Genomic DNA, 15,270 nt, shown 5'->3' on the forward strand with positions numbered 1-15,270 from the left:
AGTTCAAAACACGGAAGCGAGGGAAATTTTGACGCTCTCTTGGTTTTTAAAAGGTGCCAACGAGGCATCAGTTGGAAAAATAGGTGGGCCCTAACACGAGCTTTTATCTGTGTGTGTATATATGCATGGATACTGTGTGCGTGTGTGTATATATACATATATATATATAGGATTTTTCTTCTAATGGCCAGGGTTTATCAAATCGGAGAAACTACTGTGGTGATTGAGCGGGTGCAGAGGATTGCAAAATAAATCAATGCGACAAGTGATATTGATTGATTCTCAGGGTTAGAGTTGGACTTCAATGTACCCACAATTTCACCTGGTTTGTTGTCTTTTTCAAATTTTTTTTTGTTTTTTTTTTTTTTGCACTTCTTGTTTTCTTTACTTCTCAATTTACTATTTGTAGACTGATAGAATTCAACCCTATAACGTGTGTAGTTCTATATTTTACTGCTACTTGTTTTCTTTACTCTGAATTGTAATTTGTACATGTCTATACTCTGCTTCTGTGTTGTTTAACGCACTTGGTCTTTTTCATTTGGTAATCGGAGGGCGTTTTTTACTAGCTTACAGTAGAGTCACCTCTAGAAACAGATTTAACTTTTCAGTTTGCTCAAAAGCTATTCTTTTGTTCTTTTGGTTTAATTTTGTCAAGCAGTGCTCCATTTGATAAGATTGATATCACTAGTGGATTTAAAGCCATTGTGCAGGTCCCTAAACTTGGGTATATCATATATGGATATGAAATATGTGTCTGTGAATCCATATCGGGGACACAGATCCTCAATTTGTTTATGCACTGCATCTAATTTTATAACATGTGTCAATTCGCCTTCTCTCTTATTAAGATTTAGGACGTAGGAAGGACGACACTCAGACGTAAACACTCGAAACTTGATGCGTGTACCCGAGTCTATGTAACATATATCTATCTGATCCTTGAATATTTCCCTTGTCCCTCCCCGTCTTATGATTCCACATGGATCCATGAGGAAATCTATGTATTTCATTTCCGATACCCAATCTCTTTTAGTGGTGGATACTTTTGCTTGCCATCATATCATATTTCTGGTGATCAGAATGCTAGTAAGGATGTGTACAATACTATATAGTTACTGCCCTGCTTGTGCTATCACATGGGAATGCCACTGGCAGAATTTGCTTGCTGAGATCATTTGGTACAATGCATTTTGTTTTCCTGTGTGATTTGTTTTTTGGAAACATGACATTCGAATCGTTAGGCTTGACAGTGCCTTGTAGCACACCACTCTGTTTTCTTATATATTCTCGGTGTGGATTAAACAACTAAGCAAGGACAGAAGGATCGTTTTGAAAATTGCTGTAAACCGGAGCTGGGAAAATGTGGTTACTATGTTATTTGTTAACATCAAAAGAGGTGTACTTCTCCAATTATTACTTATATGCTAATAGTTATGCACTTCTAGGGGCCAGTAATTTAACTCCCCATGGTAATTTACTCAAGTGCCTTTTAACATATTCAAGGATTATGAATGATTGCATGATGCGGAGATTGGTTTGTATGGATTTGTGAATCCAGAATTCATGTGTGCTTCTGGCAGCTGAATGAATTCATGAACATGATAAATTGTTTGAACTGAAAAGCATATTGGTTACTAAGAGATCAACATGACTTGTAAGAATTTAGAAACTTGAAGTTATCCCAAAACAATGTTCAGACTCAGAAGGGTCATTATCCAGTATTGAGCTAGCCAGCTAATGTAGGGTGTTGGAAGGGTGGATGAGATTAGATACCTAGCCTTTATTTCTTGCATAAGGTGGTTGCCCTCGAATTCAAACATTATCTTGCCAAAAAACCTCATCCACAGATAGAATTCCTTGGTGTTAAAATTGTTGTTGAGGTGTTTTTTTCCCATTCTCTTTGCTGGTTTATAGCTTCTGAGGCTTTCAAAAAGTAGACAAATTCTTGAAATTTTTGTATATTTACCTGTTCTTGTAATTATGAAACCTCATTTTATGGTTGAGTGTTGCAGTGACCCTCATATATTTCTAGTCGCTGGCAAAATTAAACCTGTTTATAAGAAGGCATTGATGTTATATACTCACACCTCAAGCTTTATCACTTGATGCAACTTGTAAGTGGTTTTCCTCTCTAGGATTCATAACTCTAGGTTACGTATTTCCTAAGCAAGCATATTTTAGTTTGAAGTGATTGGTTAAATTTGAATTCCGCATAACCATATATACTTTTTACTGTTATTCTGAAACAATTAGTCTTTATTTCTATTTGACACTGCTAGAACCTATAACTTCAGATTCTAGATATAGCTATCACAATTCAACATATCCTAAGGTTTGTCACGATCATCCAGCTTGGATTCCAATGCATCAGGTACGCAGGTGTTTTGGTTGATGTTGAAAGTGCATTGCCTGTTTCTGTCTTATTTATATGGTAAGATGTACCATTGTTTAGGCTCCATCACCACGATGGATTTAATTTAATGCCAGAAATTGACAAAATTAGGGGGTTGGGTTTGATAATGCATTTGCGGCTTCCTCTTAATTAATAAAATTCACTTGAAAAGATCCAAGTAGAGAGACATGGTTTATCACTGATTGCTGAACATGCTTCTTCTATTTTATTTTTATTTTTATTTTTCAAATTTAGTCAGAACTAACAATTTAGTACTCAGATTTTCGATTTTTGAAATTTTTAGCACTGTTAATTCAGTACTAAAATTGTACTTAATTTTCAGATTTATACTCTCTTCGAGGGCACTCTTTATTCTTTTCCCTGAATCAGGTACACAGGTGTTTTGGTTGATTTTGAAAGTGTATTACCTGTTTCTGTCCTATTTATATGGTAAAGATAATGTACGAGTGTTTAGGCTCCACCACCGTGATGGATTTAATGCCAGAAATTGACAAAATTAGGGGTTTGGGTTTGATAACGTGTTTGCAGCTTCCTCTTAATTAATAAAAGTCACTTAAAAAAGATCCAAGTAGAGAGACATGGTTTATCACTGAATGCTGAACATGCTTTTTATTTATTTTCAAATTTAGTCCTCAGATTTTTGATTTTTGAAATTTTTAGCACTGCTAGTTCAGTACTAATTTTTTTTTTTTTGTACTTAATTTTCAGATTTATACTCTCTTCTAGTGCACTCTTTATTCTTTTCCCTGAGATAGCAAAAAAGGATGTGAAACTGGTGCTGTCAAATTGTTGGAATGTAATTTTAGCAAAAAACTAAAAGGTGTTCCATTGTGGATTTTTTGGAATGACTCTATTCTTAACTTGTATCTGTTTCACTTTCTGAAATTTGTATACCAACATTCCAAAGGTAGAATAGAGTCATTCCAAAAATGTCTCTAATTTGTGGATTTTTCACCTTTTGTGTGGTATGCAAATGTCTCTAATCTTTGGCTTGGAATGTTAAGGCTATTAAGTATTGGTCTGTGTCTTCTTGGAATGCACTCGCAGAGATGCAAATTGATTGGATAGTTCTGATATCTGCGGGATGTTTGTTTAGTCGAACCCCCTTCTATGCGAACTCATGGAGGCAGATTACCCTACTCAGGTAGGAACTTGCACTTATGGAGCACTTTGGTTTAATCCATGCAGCTATGGGGTCCTGGACTGTCTATATTTTACGGATAACAGCACTCTTACTGAAATTATTCCTAATTTTTAGTTTAATTGTGCAAGAACCGGCTATCAGGAGAGGAATATGGTCTTCTTCCTATTTAGTCCCGTGTTTTGGAAGCTGTTGAGTTGTAGCCTGCAATCCAAACTATGGGCGGGATTTTGGAGTTAATTCATCATCACAGGATCCCGAACACTTTGTCCTGGCCATTGTACCTGTCTCACCCCAACATTAGGGGCATTGATGACTCAAAGGTAAAATAATCATTTTCCTGTATTTTCTGAATGCCAACATTTTGTAATCTTGTTTTTTTCACAGATATTTTTACTTTTGTATTGTTCCATACTTAACCATTTTGATACTCCTAAACAAAAAGGAGACTGTCCATTAAAGTGTTTTTTTATTTTTTTCCCAGAGATGGGGCTCTTCCATCACCTTTTTGGACAAATTCAGAGTACGTAATACTATCAAGGATTTCGAAAAAATAATATGCTATTATCATAGTACTAGGTAATGACTTTTTGGAGAAATTCAGAGTACGTAATACTATCAAGCATTTCGAAAAAATTATATGCTATATATTGTCATAGTATTAGGTAATGATCTTTACATGTTACCCCTACGTGCCATGACCTGATCATTTGAACCTTAATTATGATATTGCTAATAACAGAGAGACCAGAGTTCTTTGTTTCTGATTTTACTATGTTTCTCTGTAAAATATTTCATTTGACTTTTTCATATAGTGAGGTGGTTCTAAATACCATCTTGTTCCTTCTGTCATTACTTTGTTGTCGACTGAATCATAACTAGGTTCCTATTTTATCAACCATGATTTCTAGTCAAGCCGAATCGTAGATCACTCAGAGTTCATGAATTTTATCATGGGGTTCATTAAAAGGTGTATCATTTAATCATATGAATTTATTATCATGATTGAATTGTAGATTGCTAGTTTGGCATTTTATAACTATGCCAAATTGTTGGGAATTTATGCTTAGGTCCAGCAGTATAGTTGAGCTATTTCATTATAATTAATAGAACAGTATGAAACATGGGAGTCATGGACTTGAATATAAAGTTACTGGAGCATGGAAGTCTAGTTGATAGGTCTCTCTCTCTCTCTCTCTCACACACACACACACACACACACAATGAATGATATATAATCTATTATAGAAGGGACTGTCCCACACTTCTGCTTAAGCCTAGCAAGGACTTGCCCTCCGAGGAAAGTGGTCACATGGTCAGTAGCTGTTTTAGTCATGACATAAGTGTCTCTCACCTGTCTGATGCAACATTAATTCAGTCTTTTATGAAAGTCTGGTGTGTCACAAATATATTCTATAGGATATTTTTTATAAGTACATTTTCTTAATTTTGATTATGCAAACCTGTGGTCTATATATAGATCTTTTCCCAATATATATAATTTTTTTATTTTTTATTTTTTATTTTTTATCTTATCTCCCTGCAGTAGCTACTTAATGTCATGTTGAACATTTTTCATTGATTGCTAAATATCTATGCAGGATTCTCATTAATGTATCAGAAGTGGTAGTAAGAGTCTTTGCTTTAATTTATATATGGTCATGATATGTGAATATGTTAAAATGAAACATATATATAAATACACACACACACGTGCACACACATATATTATCCAAAATATTTTATATCAAGAATACACACCATGGAATGGAATGACATTGCCTCGTTTATTTTGAAAATATGATGGATGTTGACAATCTTTTTTTCTTGAAACGATACAGAACTATTTTTCCAGGTCATTTTGTTCCTATACTTACATTAAACTTCTTTTTTCTATAAGCACTAAATTAATATTAGGATATTAGATTGAAAAATTAGAGAGAACGAAATTTAAGTGCAATAATTGGATTATCTCATCTGCTGAGCTTTGTTGAACAATATCAACTCAACTTTAAATTTAACTTACTATATGCTAAAGAAAATTTTATTATAGAGATATAAATATTGTAGGAGGTAGGTGACCTTACAACTTCAATTATCTTGTAGAATTATAATTACCATGCATGCTTGGCAGGCACGTAACACACACATATATGAACTTTTCATTTAGTTTGTATCATTCGTTAAAAAAAAAAAAAAAATAGTTTGTATCATCAAAACCCAAAACAAATAATATATTTAATTTGCAGGAATGCGTTAGAGATGCATAATAGGATTTGAAAAAAGGATACATCTAACTGTATATTTTACAATATAAAGTCCCCCCCTCCCTAATTTTTCCCCTTCACAAAGAGAAGTTGAACAAAGTTAGCCAACTAAGGCTTTCTAGGCTTCAAGGTCGATATTGGACATTTAGGTTGGCACTATTATAAAAGCTGTAGCACATATATGTGCTACTAAATACCATACCAAACACTAATCTCTCTTTATATATATATATATATATATATATATATATGCTTGCTTCAACACAAGAGGCTACACCTTTTCTTGAACAAGTTGGGAGGGCTTTGCTCAGGTGGGTGCAAAAACTTGCAGTTTGGGCACGCGGGAGAAGACTTGCACATCATCACCAGCATGTGACACCTCTTGCACACAGCCGTTACCATCTCTCTATCATCACCTTCAAATGACAACCACGATGGTGTTCGGGTTAGCCCCTCCAAACTCTTCTTACTTCTACTTGAATTAATCGAGTCACTGTCACGATCATCGCCAGACTCATGCTTTGTTGAATTATGGTTCTTCACGAGCGACGAACCACATGGTAGGTTGAGCTCAAGGTCTAAGCACATATGATGATTCTTGGGACTTGGTGGCTCAGGGTCAGGGCTCAACCTCGGATCTTTTGAAGTCCTCTTCTGAGTCCTTGTGTTGTAAAAGTGTATCTGTCCAGACTGATCGAAACAAGATCTCAAGTCAGATACAGTATTATTCTCGTCCAAACACGCTTTTAAAAAAATGAGAACGTGATATTTATCTCGAATGAAAGAGTAAGGTACCTTCATATCGAGGCATTGTTGCCACTCCAAAGGTAATGGAGTCTCGAGGTGTAGCTCAGTGTTGAAGATGGACTTCTTGAGGTCCTGATGATCAACTTTAGGGTCTTCCCATTTTCTCTTCTTTGATGAAATGTTAAACTGGGACTCTGAGATTGTCTTCCCTAGAGCTTGTGAGAGGAGTGTTTGTAAGAAAACCATGGCTGCTTCTTCACTATGAGGGTGATCACTACTTTCTCTCTCTATAAAAACATATATGTGATCAGGTATACTAGTGATGCTGTTGTGGGTGGTTATATATATATAGGTGAGAGAAGCTGATGGGGCAAATTGAAGTTGAAAAGAAAAGGGCCCACCTACTGATGACGTGTTGTTCTAGTGAAGTTTGGCTTTTCAATTACTGCTATAATTTCAAGCTGGTTTTCAGAGCTTGGATGGTAACTCCTAATCAAATCTTTGGGAAAATGCTTTTAGTTTTGGCAGATTTTTTTGATCCAATGCTTTTAACATTTATGTATGTAAAATATAAGGAAGTAAGACTTCCATTTGTTTAACGATATTGGGTCAAAGAATTTTGCTAAATTTATCTATTTGAATATCACTACTCAATCTTTGTGGTTAAATACATAATATATGAACTGCACGTTCATATGTATAATATATGTATTCTAGAACTTGATCATCTGATGTACACTTTTAAATACTATATAATGTGAGCATTAGTTAATTGTATTGTATAAGTTAATTGTATTGTATAATGCGAAACATACTTGAATTTACTTTAATTTCTACAAAAAATATTTAAAAAACAAAAAATCTGCTCAACATGTACACCCAACCTTATTGCTTATGCGTGCCATGAGTGTAAGAAAAAAGGGGTCAAGCCAAAACCAAGCTTTGATCGATGTGTATATATGCTATTCGTACTCCACAATTTTCTCACATTTTTACTTTGAGTTTTTTAATAATGAAAAATGGAAAAATAGTTACTTGTTAAAAATTGTAACTTTTGAGTGTATTTTTGAAATATAATTAATGTCATTTTTTAAAAAAAGCATCCCAAATTCACGTGACTTACATTAGCCTGACACATTTAAATTAAAAAATATATATATATACATATTGTGTTTGGAAGCACCAGATTAACCCGTTAAAGTTAAAATTGGAGAAAAAATTTTCAATTTTAAATTCAATACACCTATTCTATATTCTCAATTTGTTTGGGACTATCGAATTAATATATTGGAATTATAATTTGAGAAAATTTAACTAATTATTTTTCTTTATCCGTAAATAAATGAAAAAAATTGTTATTATACAGACGGTGACGAAAATTAATTCAGGGAGGGGGGGATGGATGGAATTGTCTGTCAATAAATGGGGGAGTGTATACAGTTGAAGGTGGTCTGGAACAACTATGGGATCTTAAATGGATATAATAACTGCAAGTTCCAGAATTGGGTCACTCGATGAACCCTAAATATATCACGAAAATTTCAGAAGCTCTCTCTCGGCTATTAAAACCATCCCATGTCCCTTACCATCAACATTTTAGTCGTTCGTTGAACTACTTTTAAAGCCTCAACCCCCTCACCCATATTTAAACACAACCACATTTTATGAGCTATTTAATTGTTCTTCCTTTCTCTCTCTCTCTCTCTCTCTCTCTCTCTAGCCCTCTCATTTTCTTAAGAAACCAAAATGCATTTAACTGCAACATTTTTTAGCTAAAATGTCCCCTGTATATCATCAAGAGAAATTTAATTCTTTTGTACTTTTTATTTATGCATTTATTAAAATTACATTAACACCCTTCACGAGGAGTAATATAGGGTGAGCTGGGCCAGTGAAAATCTAACAAATCAGGCTATGGAGAGCAATTTTTATTAGATGGAGGGATCAATTTCATTGTATGGCATGTATGGGGGCGCTCACCCAATATGCAATTAATTGCATTGCCATCCTCTAGTTTTTTGAACTTAATCGGTGTATAAAAACAATCCGAAAATGCTAATTGAAGAATTTCTATTATCTGAGTGCATTGGATCTCTTGTATCATATTCTCGGTTAGAAAGAATCAGGGACGGAGCCGGGATGTAAGATAAGGGGGGCAAAAATGAATTTTGGGTGGGCAATAGTGGCATTTTTTTAGTAATTTTAAGGGGCAAATGTAATATTTCATGGGTATATTATTAAAAATAAACAAATTATAAGGATAAATTACTAAAAAAAAAAAAAAAAAAAATTCAATGGAGGCAATTACTTATATGTAGTTCGGTCCCGGAAAAAATCATTATCCAAAAAAGAAATAACACTTTCATGTTTAGACGCTCGGAGTGAAGAAAATATTTTTGAGTAACGATGTCATTGGAATTATCAATCAATTATACCTTCTCATATATGTAAAAATGCTTCTATTTATGGTTAAAAACTTTTCTCTTCTGGTGATACCTTGACATCGATGTTATCAATCAATTATATTTTTTCACGTAAGAAAAAATATATTAAATTTATTTAATAGATTCTATCACTATGTGTTAGTATTTAATTACTTTGTGATACCATCTCATTAGAATAACACGAGCATTAAAGTATGTACAATACTTAGGTCATCACTAGTGAAGATCTACACCATAATCACCGCTGATGTGAACCAATAATAAATGAACATGTAATCTTTAATTACCAAATCAAATATGGTGAGTAGATACATACTTATAAAATCAAAGATAGCGAGAACCTAAGTATTGTTCCTAAAATATTTCCCTGTATCGATGTTTAATTAGTGATACAGAGGATCAATGCGAGTGCTAAAAAGAGAGTTGGGCGTTAGTACTTAATATATTTGAATTAATTGCCATATATGAGAAACAAAAAAAAAAAAAAAAAACAACCTTGCAGAGAAATTAAAATAGGAAATTAAAAATCCATTAAAAGCTTTTAGAGAGAGAAGGTTTAAGTCAGTCCATCTGCCTTCATTAACTCATATTGAATTCACTTAAATGCAGTATTCAAGGATAGGCATTCAGACACCTCGCTTTCTACAAACATCTTTTTCGTCACTCTCACCACCTGTTTCTGTTAAATGCTCCAACCCACCTCTACTTCCCTTCATTTAAGTTATACCTCTCTCTCTCTCTCTCTCTCTCTCTCGCTATATATATATATATATATATGCGTGTATGTCAGTGTTCGTGTAGGAGCCCATGCATGCAATGTCCAAGTACATGTTTTGATGAGAACTTTCAAAAATGTAGTATGAGAATAAATGTCAGAAGCTACTCTCATTACCAAAATTAATTTACTTCTGCACATATGATCTTCAAAGCATTTAATTACTGTTTGAAAATTTCATTTTGCAAAAATAATAATAAAAAAAAAAAAAAAACTACAAGTAAAAAATATAGGATGAAAGTTTGTGGCAGAGCAAAAACTATCTATATTTACCAATGGGCCATTAGTCTAGCTGGTATCACTTCTCATCTTTCGAAGGAGATCGAGGTAAGGGTGGAGCTCCATATAGGATGAAAGTTTGTGGCAGAGCAAAAACTATCTATATTCACCAATGGGCCATTAGTCTAGCTGGTATCACTTCTCATCTTTCGAAGGAGATCGAGGTAAGGGTGGAGCTCCATACGTGGGTTCGTGTGTGAGTTTTTAATTACCTAAAACTATGTATATTCACAAAATAAATAAACAACCTTGAATCCCCACATTATAGAGAAAATAAATTATGATGTTTTATTAATGAATAATTTACACTACATGCATATATATATATATATATATATATATATATATATCTATATCTATATATATTATACAAAACTTCCAAAATGGCATTACCTCCAAAAATTAATTTAAAAAATGAGATAAAACACAATCACCAAACTAAGACCAAATCAGAAATGGATATGGATTTTAGGTAATCTGATCTCACAGTGATTTGATTCGGTTAAAATTATACATTTATATTTATTACATTACAATATACGGAGTATTATATATGTGTGCAAAAAAACTGTCAACCTGAAAAACCAAACTGAATCGGACTGAATTGGACAGTCTAGATCAGTTCCATAGCGGTTCAATCCAATCACGATTCTAAAATAATAGAACTGGGAAATTTTGGTTGGATTAGGGTTCTACAGGATCGGCCAACCCTAGACCAAACCATTATAACATGTGTATATATATAACTATATACTACTCTTAATTTTGCTAGGGATTTCGGCACAACGATCAAACTTGAGCCAACATTCATCACCATCTTATTTGTTTTTGCTTCTCTCAATGTTTTAATTTTTGGGTACGTGCCAACATTTCTCCATTATATATCTCATTTTTTTTTTTTCTTTGCTCACGTCTCCTCATTCACTTTTTAGTTTTCATCGCTGCGAGATCCAGTTTTGATCAATCTCTCTCACGCAATCTTCAAAGTTCGGTCATCGCCGTCAATCTTTTATCGCTGCCATCAATGACATCATTTCTCACACTATCTCCCCTTCTCTCTTACTTTCAGTTCACAGATTTCTGAGTCTCACAACGTGTTTGCACCTCAAGCATAACTAACAAAGACAACGAATCAAGTTTTTTAGTTTTCAACCATAGATTTGTCATCCTTTTTAGTTTTATCAAGATTTAACCTTATTTTAATTTCTAGGGTTTTGCTTTTGGGTCTATTTCACCCATTTTCTCCTCTCTTTTTCTCTCTCTAATTTAGCCTTGGATTTGGGAATGTGTATGCTTTTATTGTTATTTTTGTTGTATATACAATTCAAGGGAAAAAAAATAAAGAAATAAAATTCAACTAGAACCGTGGAACCGAACCGAACCAAATCGTTTTTTCACGGTTTGGGCTGGTTCGGTTTCCATGGCTCAAATGGTCTGGTTCGGTTTCAGATTTTCTGGAACTAGAGGGAACGGGTTGGGTCCAAAAATCCTCAAAACCGGATCAAGTCGAACCGTGTGAAACCCTAATGTCATATTATCAGTTATATGCTATTATTTTTATATATCAATTAATTAATTATCTATCATTATATTCATTTGGTTGCATGGTTATATTGTGCCACATCCTATATATTAACTATTCTTTACCCCCATCTAAACTTATAAGGAAACATGTAAGTGGACAAGGTTTTAATCTGATTTCGATCCGATCCGAATTCGAGCCAATTAAGATATGGATTGGAATATTCAATCTGATAACCCGTTAAATATCCAAATTCCATAATTCGTTAGCTAGATAATTTAGATATAAATTTGGTTGATCCATTTCGATCGGTTGACCTGTCTGACAGTAAGTCTTATTCATTTGGTCATTTCCAATCAAATATGAGTTTCTATGGGTAAAAATGGCCTCGTCGAAATTATATCGAGGCCAGGAATTCATTTTAGGAAGCAACTTGGAACATAATATGATAATATTTTTTTGAAAAATACTGATATTGATAATATTTTTATTTAATATACATACAAATTAAGAATTTAATATTGATATTGATAATTTTAATTAATATATGTACAAATTACTATTGTCCTCAACAGATTTTCTTATATTAAGCAAAATTCCCTTACAAATTGATGAGAAAATAAGAAACACAACAAACAAAACAAATTCATATTTGTGTATAAATATTCTAGCTTATCTAAGTTCTTCTAAGTTCTAAGTCAAAGGAATTAGAACTTTCAAACCTAGAAATTCCTTAATTACTTCCACCAAAATTCATATTTGTAATGGAACTTGAACTATTTTCAATTAGTTTCTCCAAGTAAAAAAAAAAAAAAAAAAAAAAAAAAAAAATGATAATTAGATTGAAATGAATAAATAAGAAAATTTCTCAATATGCGTATTCACTTTTTTACAATAACAACAGTAAATAATGATAACTTTTTTTTTTTTTGAAAGGCATAAATAATGATACTTGATTAGCTAGAGATCATGATTCTTTGTTCAAGAGAGAATACGTCAAGATCCATAAAAATAAAAAAAAAATAAAAAATAAAAAAACGAAAAAAAAGAAAAGAGAGGATTAAAGATGAAGATACGGCGTGTTTTTTTAGACTTTGTTTGGTTAGATATAATTAACTACGAAAAAAAAAGAAAGAGAAAATTTTTAATTTTTTTTAGAGTTTAGATAAATGAAAAAATAAACGTAATACTTGTCTATTTTCTTCCAAAACTTTTCATACACAAATAATAGGAAAATAATATTTTCGCGTGAAAGGAGTGCCTTTTTATTTGATATTCCTATTTTACCCATTAACTTAATTGTGTAAAATTTGCTTCTTTATTTATTTATTGGTTTCAAAGAGGTTCACAAGTTCATATATAATTGGTAACAATAACATATAATCAAAACTCTCTCAAAAATTAGTATTATCATCAATTTCTCCGTATGGTTGTTGTTGTTGTTGTTGTTCTTTTTTTTTTTTTTTTTTTAAGTTTCATTTCTCTTAAACTAATAATTAGTTTTACTTCTACGTAATTAGAAAATATTGCCAAGTCTTATTTTAAATGTAAATAAAATATAAATAATTATATTATTAAATTTAATAATCCACCATTTTACTATTTCTTTGTTAAAAATAGACATCATTAAATACAAATTCATTTATTTTTTAGTATTTGAAATTATAAAAGTAATTTTGTTATATTCAATCACTTTCTTTTCACTTTCACGCTATCCAAAAAATAAACTAATATATATATTTTTTAATATTCTTGAATAAATTTTCATGTGCATACTAGAAAATAACTTTTCTTTCCATTTACTTCGCTTTTCTTTCATTTTTTATTTCTTGTTTGTTTTTTATTTTTATTTTTTATCTAACCAAACGAAACTTTAGAGAAATAGAGAGTTGAGAATTGGAGTGAAAATAATAAAAGTTTTGACAGTTCTAATTTACAATTTCAAAATTTTATACGAATAAAACAATTATATATATATATATATATATATACTATTATTAAATGTGTAAAGAGTTTTAGTCTTTCAGTATTTATTTATTAATAAAAAAAAAGAGTTTTTACAAAAAATATATATATATATATATCTAAAAATTATTTAAAGAGTCTAATTCAAATTATAAATTATCTAATAAAATTCATAAAAATTAATTTAAAGAGTTTAATTCAAATTAAAAATTACCTAATAAAATTTATTTTTCTTGTCCCACATCGGTTTTGAGTTATAAAGGATTACATGAAAACTTCTTATAAAACTATAGACCTAAAGAAATATTAATCACACATTTCTCAGTCTTTTGGTTAAGATCAAGTGTAGTACTAATTTTTTTTTGGGTCCTGGTTAACTAGAGTCTATAATTAAATGTGCAAAGAGTTTCAGTATTTCAGTATTTATTTATTAATATAAAAAAGAGTTTTTATAAAAAAAATATCTAATAATTATTTAAAGAGTCTAATTCAAATTACAAATTACCTAATAAAATTCATAAAAATTAATTTCAAGAGTTTAATTCAAATTAAAAATTACCTAATAAAATTCATTTTTCTTGTCCTACATCGGTTTTGAGTTATAAATGATTACATGGAAACCTCTTATAAAAGTATAAACCTAAAAAATATTAATCACACCTTTCTCGGCCTTTTGGCTAAGATCAAGTGTAGTACTAAATTTTTTTAGGTTCGGTCCACTAGAGGAGCTTGCTACTTTAGGGTGTGTTTGGATAAATAGGGGAGAAAAGAAAAGAAATGATAGTATTAGTTAGGAAAGAAAAAAAAATAAAGGATAGTAATAATTTCTATTCGTGTTTGGATAGATAGGAGAGAAAAGAAAAGAAATGATAGTTATTCTTGTTTGGATAAGATCGAGGAGAGAAAAGAAAAGAAAGGATAGTGATCAAATTATTATCCTATCCTTTCATAATCACTTCACACATCATCTGTATAATGATTTGTGGAGGGTATTTTTGGTATTACGAATTAATCACTTATTCCACTGTTATTTCTCTTCCTATCTTCTCAAATTAGGAGAGAAAGCAAATGAGAGATAGGGAGGGATAGTTATCCCTCTCTATCTCTCCTTATCTTCTCTTTTCTCTCCACTTAAGCCATCCAAACACACTCTCACCCTATCCTTTCTTTTCTTTTCTCTCCCTATCCCTCTAAATCAACCCTACCAAACACACCTTTAGTAATCCTAGCATCTCCTTAGTGTCGCACTACTACCAAGTTTTGGTGCACCCTCCAAATCAAAGTGTACCTAATAAAATTCATTTTTCTTGTCTCCCATTGGTTAATTTGAGTTAGAAAGAATTAATGGAAGCCTCTTATAAAAGTATAAACCTAAAAAAATATTAATCACACCTTTTCTTAGCCTTTTGGCTAACCATTCTCGATCTTTTGGCTAAGATCACTATAAGACGAAATATATTTCAAATTATAGAAACTCTAAAAATTATTACCTAATAAAATATAAAAATTATTACACACGAAAAATATTTCAAATTACCTAATAAAATTCATAAAAATTAATTTAAAGAGTTTAATTCAAATTATAAATTACAAAAAAAAAAAATTCATTTTTCTTATCCCACATCGGTTTTAAGTTATAAAGGATAACATGGTAGCCTCTTATAAAACTATGGACCTAAAGAAATATAATCACACCTTTCTCGGCCTTTTGGCT

The 15,270-nt window shown here is 31.7% G+C and overlaps 1 protein-coding gene across 1 annotated transcript; it reads right to left on the minus strand.

Moving 5' to 3' along the window:
* Positions 1 to 5,772: 5,772 nt before the first annotated feature.
* On the minus strand, positions 5,773 to 6,902 carry LOC132274174 (protein CURLY FLAG LEAF 1-like). The gene is made up of 2 exons (XM_059775374.1): positions 6,620 to 6,902; positions 5,773 to 6,514 (listed from the first exon to the last, which is right to left on the minus strand). Exons 1-2 carry the CDS (start codon positions 6,815 to 6,817, stop codon positions 6,083 to 6,085), a joined length of 630 nt encoding a protein of 209 aa, XP_059631357.1. The 5' UTR covers positions 6,818 to 6,902; the 3' UTR covers positions 5,773 to 6,082.
* Between the last annotated feature and the right edge of the window lie 8,368 nt (positions 6,903 to 15,270).

This window comes from Cornus florida, unplaced genomic scaffold, assembly GCF_030987335.1.
Source record: "Cornus florida cultivar Cherokee Brave unplaced genomic scaffold, ASM3098733v1 CherokeeBrave_3.0.0_Hap2_Chr09, whole genome shotgun sequence".
In the NCBI taxonomy this organism is placed as follows: domain Eukaryota; kingdom Viridiplantae; phylum Streptophyta; class Magnoliopsida; order Cornales; family Cornaceae; genus Cornus; species Cornus florida.